This window comes from Spermophilus citellus, assembly GCF_964194105.1.
Source record: "Spermophilus citellus genome assembly, chromosome: 13".
Classification (NCBI taxonomy): Eukaryota; Metazoa; Chordata; class Mammalia; order Rodentia; family Sciuridae; genus Spermophilus; species Spermophilus citellus.
Genome location: NC_138193.1, coordinates 15,375,868 through 15,387,764, shown reverse-complemented (window position 1 = coordinate 15,387,764; position 11,897 = coordinate 15,375,868). Strand labels below are relative to the sequence as shown.

General features: G+C 53.0%; 1 protein-coding gene across 1 annotated transcript; it reads left to right on the top strand.

The window, feature by feature from the left end:
* The first annotated feature begins 4,537 nt into the window (after positions 1-4,537).
* IL1B (interleukin 1 beta) lies at positions 4,538-10,694 on the top strand. The gene is made up of 7 exons (XM_081265464.1): positions 4,538-4,622; positions 5,215-5,276; positions 5,752-5,800; positions 7,282-7,477; positions 7,948-8,112; positions 9,082-9,212; positions 9,974-10,694. The coding sequence occupies exons 2-7, from the start codon at positions 5,230-5,232 to the stop codon at positions 10,178-10,180; spliced, it is 795 nt and encodes a 264-aa protein (XP_081121590.1). The 5' UTR covers positions 4,538-4,622; positions 5,215-5,229; the 3' UTR covers positions 10,181-10,694.
* Positions 10,695-11,897: the final 1,203 nt, after the last annotated feature.

Genomic DNA, 11,897 nt, shown 5'->3' with positions numbered 1-11,897 from the left:
GAGTCTGTGACCTAGACTTGACCAGCGCACACCACAAACCCTAAGTGGTTTTTCAGAGAACCTCCTCTCCCAGAAGAGAGAAAGCTCAGTTCTAGTCAGCAAGGAGGAAAGGCTAAGAAGGGAATCCATGAGGTCGTGGGAAGAAAGGGGCCAGACGGCCCTCAGTGCTGTCACCACCAAGGGAGTCAAATCAAGACACAACACACCTTCCAGGAGAGAAGTACTTCACCACGGATTGGAAGAGAGAAGTATATTAAGTGTCATTAAAGAAAGAAAAAAAGAAAGCACATGACTCCAAGGATAGAAACCCTAAAAGTCGTTTTGTTGTTGGTTTGGGGTTTGGGGTTGGTTGGTTCTGTTTTGGGCCGTACTCTAACAAGTTTTGGAGGAAAAATAAAATATCAGAGAAAACCTAACAACAGGCCGCCAGTTCCAGGCAAGAGAGTAGAGCGGAATGAGGAAGCAAGTCAAAAATGGGAAGAAAGACAACTCAGAACTCTGATTTGGAAATGTCCACACACTGGTGGTCAGTGCCTGGGAGAAAGAGAAAGAGGTGAATTCACACAACGCGCCTGTCCCAGGCGGGGCGGAGGGGAGATCGAGGAGAAGAGCCCACCGTACCCGGGAAGGGGCCCGGGAACACTCAGGGCAGTCGCTGGGCCCTGGGCATGTGCCCAGCCAGGACTGTTTAGACCTAAGTGAGCCACTGAGAAAAGTCCAGGGGTAGCTATGTGTGGGCAGGAGGCTGTGGGCAGCAGGTGTTCAGAACAACGGAAAGGGAGAGAGAAGGCCCTGGTCTGGGTTCAACGCGCCCATGTTTGCATCCTGGTCCCAGCATTTAGCATCTGTGTCTCAGCCTCAGTGTCCTGGGAGGCAAAATGGGACTGTCCTACCTATCTTCAGGTTGCTGTGAAGACCAATTAGGATAATAAGAGGGAAAAAAAGTACTTGATAAATGGAAGCTTTTTAAAAAGTTTTGTTTCTAAACGTGTGTCCAAGGAAAGTGGCAGAATACCATAGTGTCAGACAGGGGCCTGTGTCTGTGACCAGCAAGACAAAGAGAGTCCTGTGACAGCTCTTCAAATCAATGGCACCTACAACACAGACAGTCTGGCCCTTCGAAGGACAAGTTTCCAGACCCCGGGGAAATGTGGTACCAGAGCCTCCTGTTCTTCATTAGTTCTTCACGCCCGTCCTATGTAAGAGAAGATGTCCTGTAGGAAAGCCCTGGGGACTTTTCTGGTAGATCCAAATGGCCTCTCAGAGGAGGGACAACCCCCCTCCCACCAGATGAGAAGAGCCACTGGAGACCTCACACCTAAGCAGGGCCAAGGCCTGTTCTAGGCCAGGGAGGAGGGTGGAGCACTTGGACTTCACCTGTCCCCTTTCTGAGTTCTTGGGTCCCAGAGGGGGACAGGCCCTCTGAAGGTGATGGTCTCACAATAAAAACCCTATTGCCCCATCCCAAATAATTCCATAAACTGAAAGAAACAGAAGTGTCCAGAGAGACAGGTGTAGGTACACAGGGCCTCGTCCAAACCCTCGGTGCCAGAGGGGGCCCTCAGGAACGGTGCAAGGAAATGGCAGGCTCCTAAGAACAGCGTCAGGAAGTCATCCTCAAGAAAGAGATGGGTGGCCAGATGCTGCGGTGCTCGCCTGTCATCTCAGCGGCACTGGAGGCCGAGGCAGGAGGGTTGCAAGTTCAAAGCCAGCCTCATCAACTTAGTGACACCCTAGACAACTTAGTGAGACCCTGCCTCAAAATAAAACATAAAAGGGCTGGGGATGTGGCTCAGGGGTTAAGCACCCCTGGGTTCCATCCCTGGTACCAAAAAAACAAAAAGAATGAGATGGGCAGAGAAACGGTGCAGCAGCCATCACTCAGCTCCGTTCTGAGCAAGGGGACAGAGAAGCTGACGTCCCTCCAGGCACAGGGACAACATAAGAACGAAGCCATGACTGTTTTGCTTGTCTTCTTCTTTAAAATGGTAGGAAACCAATGGGATGACCAACCTCGATGACAGGCTGGGAAGCCCAGGCTCAGACCTAAGATGGCATGAGGCAGCGCCACACCTCCTGTCTTAGAGGACCAGCTTGCCCAGGGAGAGGGGGACTTGAGCTGAGAAGAGGTCGAGTGACTCAAGGGCTGAAAATTTCCCCCAAAATTGGAATGCCCCCCCATGACTGGCTTTGCCAGCTCCCACTTCTGCTCGTTCCACGTCCTGGGGTTCGTGTTGCCACCGACATCCGTGGGACTCCACTTCCCCTCCTGTTCTATAGTGAGATGTTCTGTACTCACTGGGGACCGGAAGGAAGTGTGACCTGAGCTGCCTCCTTGGAGAGACGAGCTTTGATACAGGGTTGTGCAAGCCGCCTACATGACATGGCAAGAGATTTCACTTCCTGAGATGGGAATGGAAGGAAAAGGTTTGGGGTCCCGACCACAGGGCCAGAATGAGACGTGGCAGAACCATGGAGGCGGTGACATCAAAGGATGTTACCCCAGGGCTCCAAAATTCCCCTGGAACAGAAAGAATCAGGCACAGCTTCAACCACATTGTGACGTTGGACAAATCACTTCACAGCTCTTGGCCTTGGTTTCTGCACCTGCTGCCTATGCTCAGATAGCAATCTGCCCCCCACACCAGGCCCCACCAGATCCCACTGGACAGCCATTAAGGCTCCTTCCAGCCGGCAGGGTCGGAGCTTCTGGAATGTTGCAATAGAAGGTGGTGGAAGCATAAGGAGCTGAAGCTTCCCAACCGGCACCCCAGGCCCCAGGAGGAAGGGACCAACTCAGAGCAGATGTTCGGGCACCTTACAGGCCTGCCTTCTGTCACTGGCCCTCTTCCTCCTTGCTTTCCCTCAATGAGCAGAGCAAGGGCATCTCTGTTCTCTCTCAGGGCAGCCCACACCATCACCAGATCACCAGGCTTTGATGGCCAGAGAAGTCACTGTCCCTCCAATTGGATCTGGAGAACAGTGGTTCATTTACAGGGAGATACTGGGGCAAGACAGGAGTCACCCGGGCCAACCAGACAGGAATCCTCGGGTGTCCACAGGACAAGACACCAAATTTTATCAGGGTTCACTGTTGGGAACTGCATATCGTTTTCCAAACTCACAAGACCCCGACACAGCAGATGGCTTTTAGATTTCCAACAGAACTCATGAATTTCCAAAGGTGAGAATCTTCTGTCTGCCTTCCTGATATCAAGGTACTGGGATCCAACCAGGAATCAGAAGGCTGCTAAGTAAGCAAGCCACCCTCACCCCACAGTAGAGCCTTGTGCTTCCAGTATGCTCACCTGTCCGTCAGGGGCTGACTCCCTTGGATAAGGCAGGGTTGGCACAGTGTCCTGCACATAGTAGGCACACGCTTATTTGAATGAAAACACTGTGAAATTTCTGCTCACCCTTCAGGCAGCAAATCCTGACTGTGCCCATTCCCGTGCCAGGCATTCACCGGCTCTAAAAGATCTCACAGCCTCCTGGGAACCGTGGTGACAAGGTTCCACTTTTGAGGCTGTAAGGATGCTCTAACATCAGTGTCCCAGACTCCAAGCACCATTTGAAACCTGGGTCCTCATTCATTCCACCAGCGAAGAGCTGCCCCAGGGCAGTACCCTGCGACAGGCACGCTGCTGTCGGGTTCAACAGTCTGGTAATGCTTGGTGTTCACAAGAGGTATAGCATAGTCTCTTCTGGATATTCTCATGGAAACAAGAGCTCATCAAAAAGTTATTTTAGGCAGAGAACATCTCTTCTACATTTTAAAAAGTCTCTGTGATCCTGGACACTTGATTGATTCAATAAACCCCTTTCCCAATAGAACATAATATGGGGTCATTTCATTGATCACCCAGCACTGATGTGTTTTCGATATGAAATTGCTGGGGTACCAGCACCTGGCATCTTGGGGTGGCATGAGTTTGTATCTGGGGTCACCTGACCTGCTCAGGAGCCTGCACCCCTGAACACTGTATGTCCCCTGCTCCATTCAAGGGAGGCCAGTGTCTCCCCAGAGACCCTCAGGACTGATGGAGAGTGTCTGAGAGCAGCACCCTCGAGCCCGACAGGGAGAGCGAGTGCCCCTTCATTATACCATCCAACCATTCCCAAGGGGAAAGGTTCCCAACCTAAGTACAAGGAAGTGTGTGTGTGTGGGGGGGGTTATTTGTGCACATTCATCTGCATGTCCTGCACATTGTTCCAAAGACCCTAAATCAGCACACTCTTCTAACCCAGGAAAATCCAGTATTTTAGTATTGACATCATAGGCACCGGGGTCATAAGGAAAACGGTGCTGATTTGCATGATGACCCATTTGTGAAATGTGTCATAGCTTGCTATCCCTGGCACTGCCACAGATTAGGGATAATTTCGGCATACCAGCCCCTTTCCCCGAAAAGCTCCAGCCAATCCTCTTCCCCCCGCCCCATGCTTTTGACTTGGTTGTGAAATCATTTAACCAGAGGGAAAATTTCTCAGCTCTTCACTTCTGCTTTTGAAGGGCTATAAAACAGTGCAGGAGAAATCAACCAGCACAGAACGGAGTTCTTTGTGCTCCACAGCGCAGCAGGCGGATCTGGGATTCTCTCCTACCAGTCTTTGTTGTTCAGGTATGGCCTCAAGTCTCGCTAACGCTTAGAACCTAAGGGGGATCTCTCTGTCTGTCTCTCTCTCTCTCTGTCTCTCTCTCTCTCTCTCTGTCTCTCTATCTCTCTGTCTCTCTCTCTCTCTGTCTCTGTCTGTCTCTCTTTGTGTCTCTCTCTCTGTCCCTCTATCTCTCTGTCTCTGTCTCTCCTCTCTCTCTCTCTCTCTCTCTCTCTCTCTCTCTCCTCCTCCTCCTCCTCCTCCTCCTCCTCTCCTACATTCCCTCACTATCCTCCTCTCTGCCTGAAGATTGGGCTTTTTGCAAAAAAAAAAAAAAGCTAGCTCTACTGTAAAGTAGCTGTTCTGGGACTGCCTTCTGCTTACCCAGCAGCTCACATCTGAGAAGTCAATGGAGGGACCATGCACCCGGTCTCCAAACAATATATTTCTGGTTTGGATTTGATTCAGCAAGCGCTTTCCTCTAGACCCCAGGATGGCTCTTTCCAAGGGCATTCCTTTGCAGGCCTGGCTGTACTGGATGCTGAGGGAAACGCACATGAAAGTGGCCCTGGGGGAACCGGCCCTGCAGTGACCACTCATTTCCTGCTCTTCTCACAGGTCTCAAAGGCAGCCATGGCAGCAGTACCCGAACTGGCCAGTGAGATGATGGCTTACCACAGGTGAGTGTGGATACCGAGTAGTCTGAACAGGGCTCCCCTCTCGTGAGTGAAGGTTGTCTATGCTTAGAGACCAGATGTGTCCCCAAATCTCCTCATTAGGTGGCAAACAAGCTAACCCACCCCAATCCAGCCTTGGGACTCTGACACCAGCCACCCTTGCTGCTGCAGGGGCTTCCCACATTCCCAGTGGACATGCCAGGGGCCCTTTGCAAGTTTGGCTTGTGTGGGAGGGGCTCTGATTTTAGCTGACTCTTCTGGGCAAGAGTTTAGGTCTCGGGACCCAATCAGGCGTTCTCAGGATGCCTAGCAGCATGGCCCAGAACCTGCCCTCTAGACTGTCCCATGCACATCGCCATGGGACTCTCCAGAAGTCTCCAGGCAGCCTTGAGAAACAGGCTGTTCACAATTTTATTAGTGCAAGGCTTGTGTGCACCAAAGGAAAGACATACCTGAGCCATGTCTATCTTTATTGCAGTGACGAGAACGAACTGTTCTTTGAGGTGGACGGCCCCAAACACATGAAGGTGAGACTCTGGGCCTTGCTCCTGGTGTGTGGAAGGGCTCAAAGAAACGGGCTCTGGGCTGCCTCACCCCCCAGGTGTTTCGCAATGGGCTGACTTTTGCCTCTTCCAGTAAGATAGACACTGGCTGCACCCCACTATCCCACAGTCTCCCCGTAAGGCCTTGCATCGCTGGGCAGCTGCTTCACACAAGGAAGACAGCCAAGTTTTCAAGGAGATCTGGTCTGCCTTTTGTTTATTATTATTCTTTTTTTTTTTTTTTTTTTTTGGCAGAGAGGATTGAATCCAAAGGTGCTTTACTACTGAGCCACATCCCCACCCCTTTTTATTTTTTACTTGGAGATGGAGCCTCACTAAATTGCTAAAACTGGCCTCAAATCTGCCATCCTCCTGCCTCAGCCTCCCAAGTTGCAGGGAATACGGGCGTGTGCCACCATGCCTGGCTTGGTCCTCCTCTCAGGAGATGGGTCCAATCTACTTTAATCACTTGATTTAAACTCTGCCACCCAGAGAGGGTGGCCTTGGGAACTAACCCATGCCTGCCCCTTTTTCCTCCCTGGGATGGAACTTAGGTCAGGAAGACATAGACGGTATCAAAAAAAAAGATGGGCTGGGAGTCAAAGCTCCCAATTTTTGTTAGAATTGCTGTTTGATCTTGGACCAGACACCCTCCGGCTTTGATCCTCATTTGCAAACAGATCTTCTCTGCCACCCTGGCATCCTGGAGCCCTGAGGTCTGGGCATCTTCAGTTGGGAGCTAAGTTCACCCCAGCAAAGGGGCCTTCTTCAGGCTCACACCAAGGTCTAGCTGTCTCTTCTCGGTTGTGTGATGCCTGATAAGTTTCCCAGGTGGCACAGCCGTCTCTCCCCCCACCACCCACCCAGTTCAGGCCAGCTTCCACCAGCCTCATAATCCCAGAACTTCTCGCTGCTCAGCTCGGCTCTCCTCTATGCTGTTGGGTCTCTGTCACTGTCCTTCAAACTCCAGAACCACACCAAGCCTCAGGGCAACTCCAGCCAGGCCTGAACGCAGCAGGGAAGTGGTCACAGACTCCACAAATAGCCACCATTCTTACAGTGCTGGCAGAAAGCCTGAGAAGAAGGATCTGTGTAGAAAAATCCAGAACTCGTTGAGTGAGCCAAGATCAACAGAAAAAGTCATGATCGTTATTGTTCCAAAAATTTTAATGGCAGTGTTAGAGCTTTAGGGATAGGAAAAGGTAGGAAGGGTGAGAGGGTGTATGGAGAGGTGGGAGGTGTACCGGAGAGGTGACGTCGAATTGGCCTCTATTTTAAGAGAATAGCATGTAGGATGTCAGGAGGCCCACATTCTTCTTGCTGGGTGTCCTTGGGAAAGCCTCTCTAGGCTTCACAGACCTAGCAACTAGCAGTAGAAGCTTGGTAATCTCTGAGGCCCCTTCCTGCTCTCTGAGGTCCTCCAGCATGACCATCTTAACCTGCTCATTGCCTCGGTCTCCCCACAGTGCAACTGGCAGGACCTTTACCTCGGCTCCGTGGATGAGGGCATCCAGCTGCAGATCTCCCAGCTGCACCTCAACAAGAGCTTGCAGCAGGTGGTGTCTCTCGTCGTGGCCGTGGAGAAGCTTCGGATCCTTCCGGGCACACAGGCCCCCCGGGGCGAGGACCTGCACACCTGCCTTTCCCTCATCTTTGAAGAAGGTACTGACTGAGATCCTCCCTCGGGCTCTTCTCAGCCCCTCACTCAGCCCCCAAGTCCCCTCTCCAGCTCAAGCCTTTAAAGGTAGGAAACAAGCCCAGAAACCAAGCCAGCGCTGCCTTTGGCCAAAGCCCCTCTTCCAAGGAGACGGTGGTGTGAACCCACCTTGAGGCTCACCTCCCAGAGCTCGGTGAGCCTGAAGCCCACCCTCGGCCGGGCTCGTGCTGTGACCTGAGTAATGACATTTCACACAAGTGTCCCATCAGTAGTCCTCAGAGAGGGACAGTGGCCCTGAGCCACGGCTCCTGTGCCAGGACCATCGTCCTTGCCACCCCACTCCCCACTTCCTCCCTCCTGGGTCACAGCTGGAGGTTGAGGCCATGTGCCTGTGTCCTCTGAGGGGCCCAGCCCTGCTGCCCACGTCCCCCCCCCCGCTGGCTCTGCCTTGACGACCTTTGTCTCCTGATTCCAGAGCCCATCTTCTGTGACCCCTGGGATGACGACGGATACGAGTATGACGCGGCCGTCCCGGTGCTGAACTGCCGGCTGCGCGACGTCCAGCAGAAGAGCCTGGTGCTGTCTGACCCGTGTGAGCTCAAAGCTCTGCACCTCAATGGACCGAATCTAAGGCAACAAGGTAGTTGGGGGCACCCTGGCATCCCCTCCGGCCTGCAGGCCACTTGCCAGGGCTCCCCAGAGCAACAGGACTGGGAGGGGACAGCCACCACGGCACTGACCCTGGGCCCAGCCACGAGGCCAGCTGGACAGCATCAACCTGCGCGTTTGCTGGAGGGAGGGTGACCAGCCTGCTCCAGCAGTCCCAGGGCCACTGTCCCCAAGCCCCACGGGAGGGTGCAGTGCCAACGCTCCCATGGTGCAGGGTCATTTGATGGATAGGCGCTAATGGCTGCGGGTTCCCTTTCCTGCTGTGGAGACTGAAGCTGGAATATCAGGGAGACAGGCCGCCCTTCCGGGGCCTGGCGCTGCCCTGCGCCCCCCGCTTCCCTCCCACCCCCACCACACGGGTCCTGATAGGGAAATTTACCAGCCAGAGAGCATTATCTCTCCTGGCCTCTTTGTGTGTGTGTGTGGTACCAGGAAATGAACCCAGGGGCACTTAACCCCTGAGCCACATCCCCAGCCCTTTTTATATTTTATTTAGAGACAGAGTCTCGCTGAGTTGCTTAGGGCCTCACTAAGTTACTGAGGCTGGCCTTTGAACTCATGATCCTCTTGCCTCAGCCTCCCGAGCTGCTGGGATGATAGGTGTCCACCACTGCCTTCCCTGTCCTTCTGTAGTGATCAGATTGTTCTACTCTTGAGGATGGGCACACAGCGGCCAGTGACAAGATCACTTCCTGCCGTCCTTCAGCGTTTAGACCTTAGTGTCCATTTCAAGGTCCCCCTTAGTCCCCATTTCAAGAGGCTTTGTGAACCTGTCGGGCCTTCTCTGGGGAATCCCGGAACCAGCCCCCGACCCTGCTGTTGTGCAGGCCAGCAGTTCCCACAGGGCGAGCTAACTTGTGTGGGTCCCGGGTTTGGAGGGCAGTGCTTGGGCCCGCCCTGCACGGCGTGGCCTGACCAGAGACCCCGCTCTTGTCCCCAGTGGTGTTCTCCATGAGCTTTGTGCTGGGAGAAGGGAATGACAGCAAGACACCCGTGGCCTTGGGCATCAAGGGGAAGAACCTGTACTTGACCTGTGTGATGAAGGGGGACAAGCCCACCCTGCAGCTGGAGGTGAGTCAAGACCAGGGGAGGCCCTTCAGCACCCCAGGGGCAGCCATGGCCGCCCCCTGCTTCCCAGGACACCACCTGCCTCCCACCCCCAGCCCCTAAAAATCTGGGAGCTGGGCTGCTTGACAACTTTACATAAATGTCAAATAAATTCAACGTGATTTTTTAATGCATGCAAACATCACTACCCCGGCAGAAAATTAAATCTTGTCGCTCGCTGCCGGCCTCATGCCCAGCCATTGTTACGGTGCCAACAGATCAGACCATGTTAAGACTAGGTGCATTATACACCGGGAGGGTCTCTCCATTTCCGGGATGACACTTTGGAGGAACTCATCAACTGAAGGGACCTGTCATCAATCTCCACTTCCAAGATCACCCCCCACACGCACACCTGCAGCTTTTCCAGCAAAAGCTTCATTTCCAATTGATGTCATTTCTAGCCAGGATCCTTTAAAATAAATAAATAACTGCAAAAGTACCTAGAAACTACATACTCCGAGAAGCTTTGACCTAAGTTTTACTTTTAAAAGAAATCCACACCTCCATGATGTTCCCCAGCAATGATCCTAAGAATTTGGGGAAGACGAAGGGTTCTTTCAGTGGCTACACAGAAAGCTGGGGTCCCAAAGACAACTCAGGAGTGTGGCTCCAGGTCCTGTACCTGCTCACTGAGTGTCCCATCTGGTCCGTCCCAAGGTCACCTCTCCCACAGTGTCTCTGTCCCATCCCTCACCAAGAGGCTTGTTTCTATTTTGCTGCAGAGTGTAGACCCCAAAAGTTACCCCAAGAAGAAGATGGAGCCGAGGTTCGTGTTCAACAAGATAGAGGTCAAAGACAAGGTGGAGTTTGAGTCTGCTCAGTTCCCCAACTGGTACATCAGCACCTCCCAGGCGGAGCAGCTGCCCGTCTTCCTGGGGAACAACAGCGGCCAGGATATAACAGACTTCACCATGGAATTCGTGTCCTAAGGGGCCTCACCGGCGGCCCACGGCATCGAACGCAGCCTGCACGCAGAGGGCTGGCAGAGGAGGGCAGGAGGGCTTTGAGCATGGATGAAGGCTGGACCGACACCCACCTGCGTCCCCAGGTGGGGACACATGCACAGAGCTCTCTTGCCACCAGCCAGGAGATGGCTCTCTCCTCCCAGGGGCCATTTTGGAACCTCTGCTGACCTGGCCACCCTCCTCTCCTGCGTCCTCAACGCCAGCCCAATGGGATCAGGCCACATTCTGTTCCAAGAAAACCTCTCCTCTGCTCCCAGCTTCCGATGAGCATCTGCTTACCCACTTATTTATGTATTTATTGATGGGTGGATCTATTTCATTCAAGGGGACCGGCGGCGGCAGCAGTGACCGTGACCGAGCCTCCTCAGTGCTTATGGAATGGCTGTGATCAGGCCTGGTGCCCGGGCTACAGCTAGTCCTCCCCTTGGGGCTGAAAATAGATGCACTCAGACCATGTGGCGGGGAATATTTATGGGTGAGAAAGTATAATCACACTGATTCAATGGTTCTGAAATAAATTTCACTGAAAAAAAAAAATTCTGCCCTGGTTGTTGACTTTTCTTAGATTTGACACAGAAAAGTAAAGATAAACGGGGCCATCAGAGTCCTCGCCAGGGGTCTGGAAGCCACTCCTCATTGCTGAGTGCTGCTGAGACCCTAGTACAGCCCTGGACACAAAAGCCAGCCTCCCGTCCACCCCCTTTCCTCCTGCTGTCCAACAGGAGGCTGTTGGAGGCACAAGAGTCCTCTGGAAAGGGAGTCACTAAACATTACAGGCAGGTCACAGCTGCAAGGACTCGTCCATCCATCTGTGCATGAGACACTCAGCCCTAGTGCCTGAGGGACAGAGAAAAGCAAGGGCAGGTGGCAGAGGCAGAGGGCACCTTCAGGTGACCTGAAGCAGAGGCGGGGTAGGATTTGAAAAGAGCAGCCAGGAAGGAGTCCCCGGACCTGGTAGGGGGACCAGGCATCGAGGAGGGTGGCATGCCTGTCCCACCCAATGGGACAAGCGCAAGCTCCCTGCTAGGAAGTTAAAGGGCCCTGCAGGTGAGGGGCCAGCATGAGCCACAGTGTGGGGTAGGACAGCCAGTGACGCAGGATACTGACACGGGATCACAGAAGCCACCAGAAGAAAAGTCAAAGCCTGAAACAAATCAGGGAAAAATACTTGTGACTGAAATCCCAGACAAAGGACGATTTACAGAACATACACGGGCTCCCTCGGGAACAGAAATCAACAAAACAGCAGGCCAAGGACAGTAACGGGCCATTCCCAACACAGGAGCCACCCACAGATCCTCGGCAGAGGAGAGGGGCTCCACGTTAACCACGACCAAAAGAAGACAAAAGGTGTGTCTAAGAGTGCTCTCAGACACTAGCCGAAAAGTCCAGAGGACAGCACAGAAACTGGGTGAACGCCCAGCGTCCAACACGACAGCGTGGCAACAGCAGGCACTGCCACCTCTGTGGAGGAAATGTGATGATACCCAGGAAAATCCACAAGTGCATTTCCCTTGAGACTCAGCAGTTTCACTTCTGAAAAGGGACACATGGTCCAAAATCTTCATGATACGTCATTTGTAATAACAAAAATAGGAAATAACCCAGGTGTCTGTCAACAGGAAATGGGTTCAATGATTATGGAGCATGGAATACTATGCAACTATAAAAAAAGAAGGAG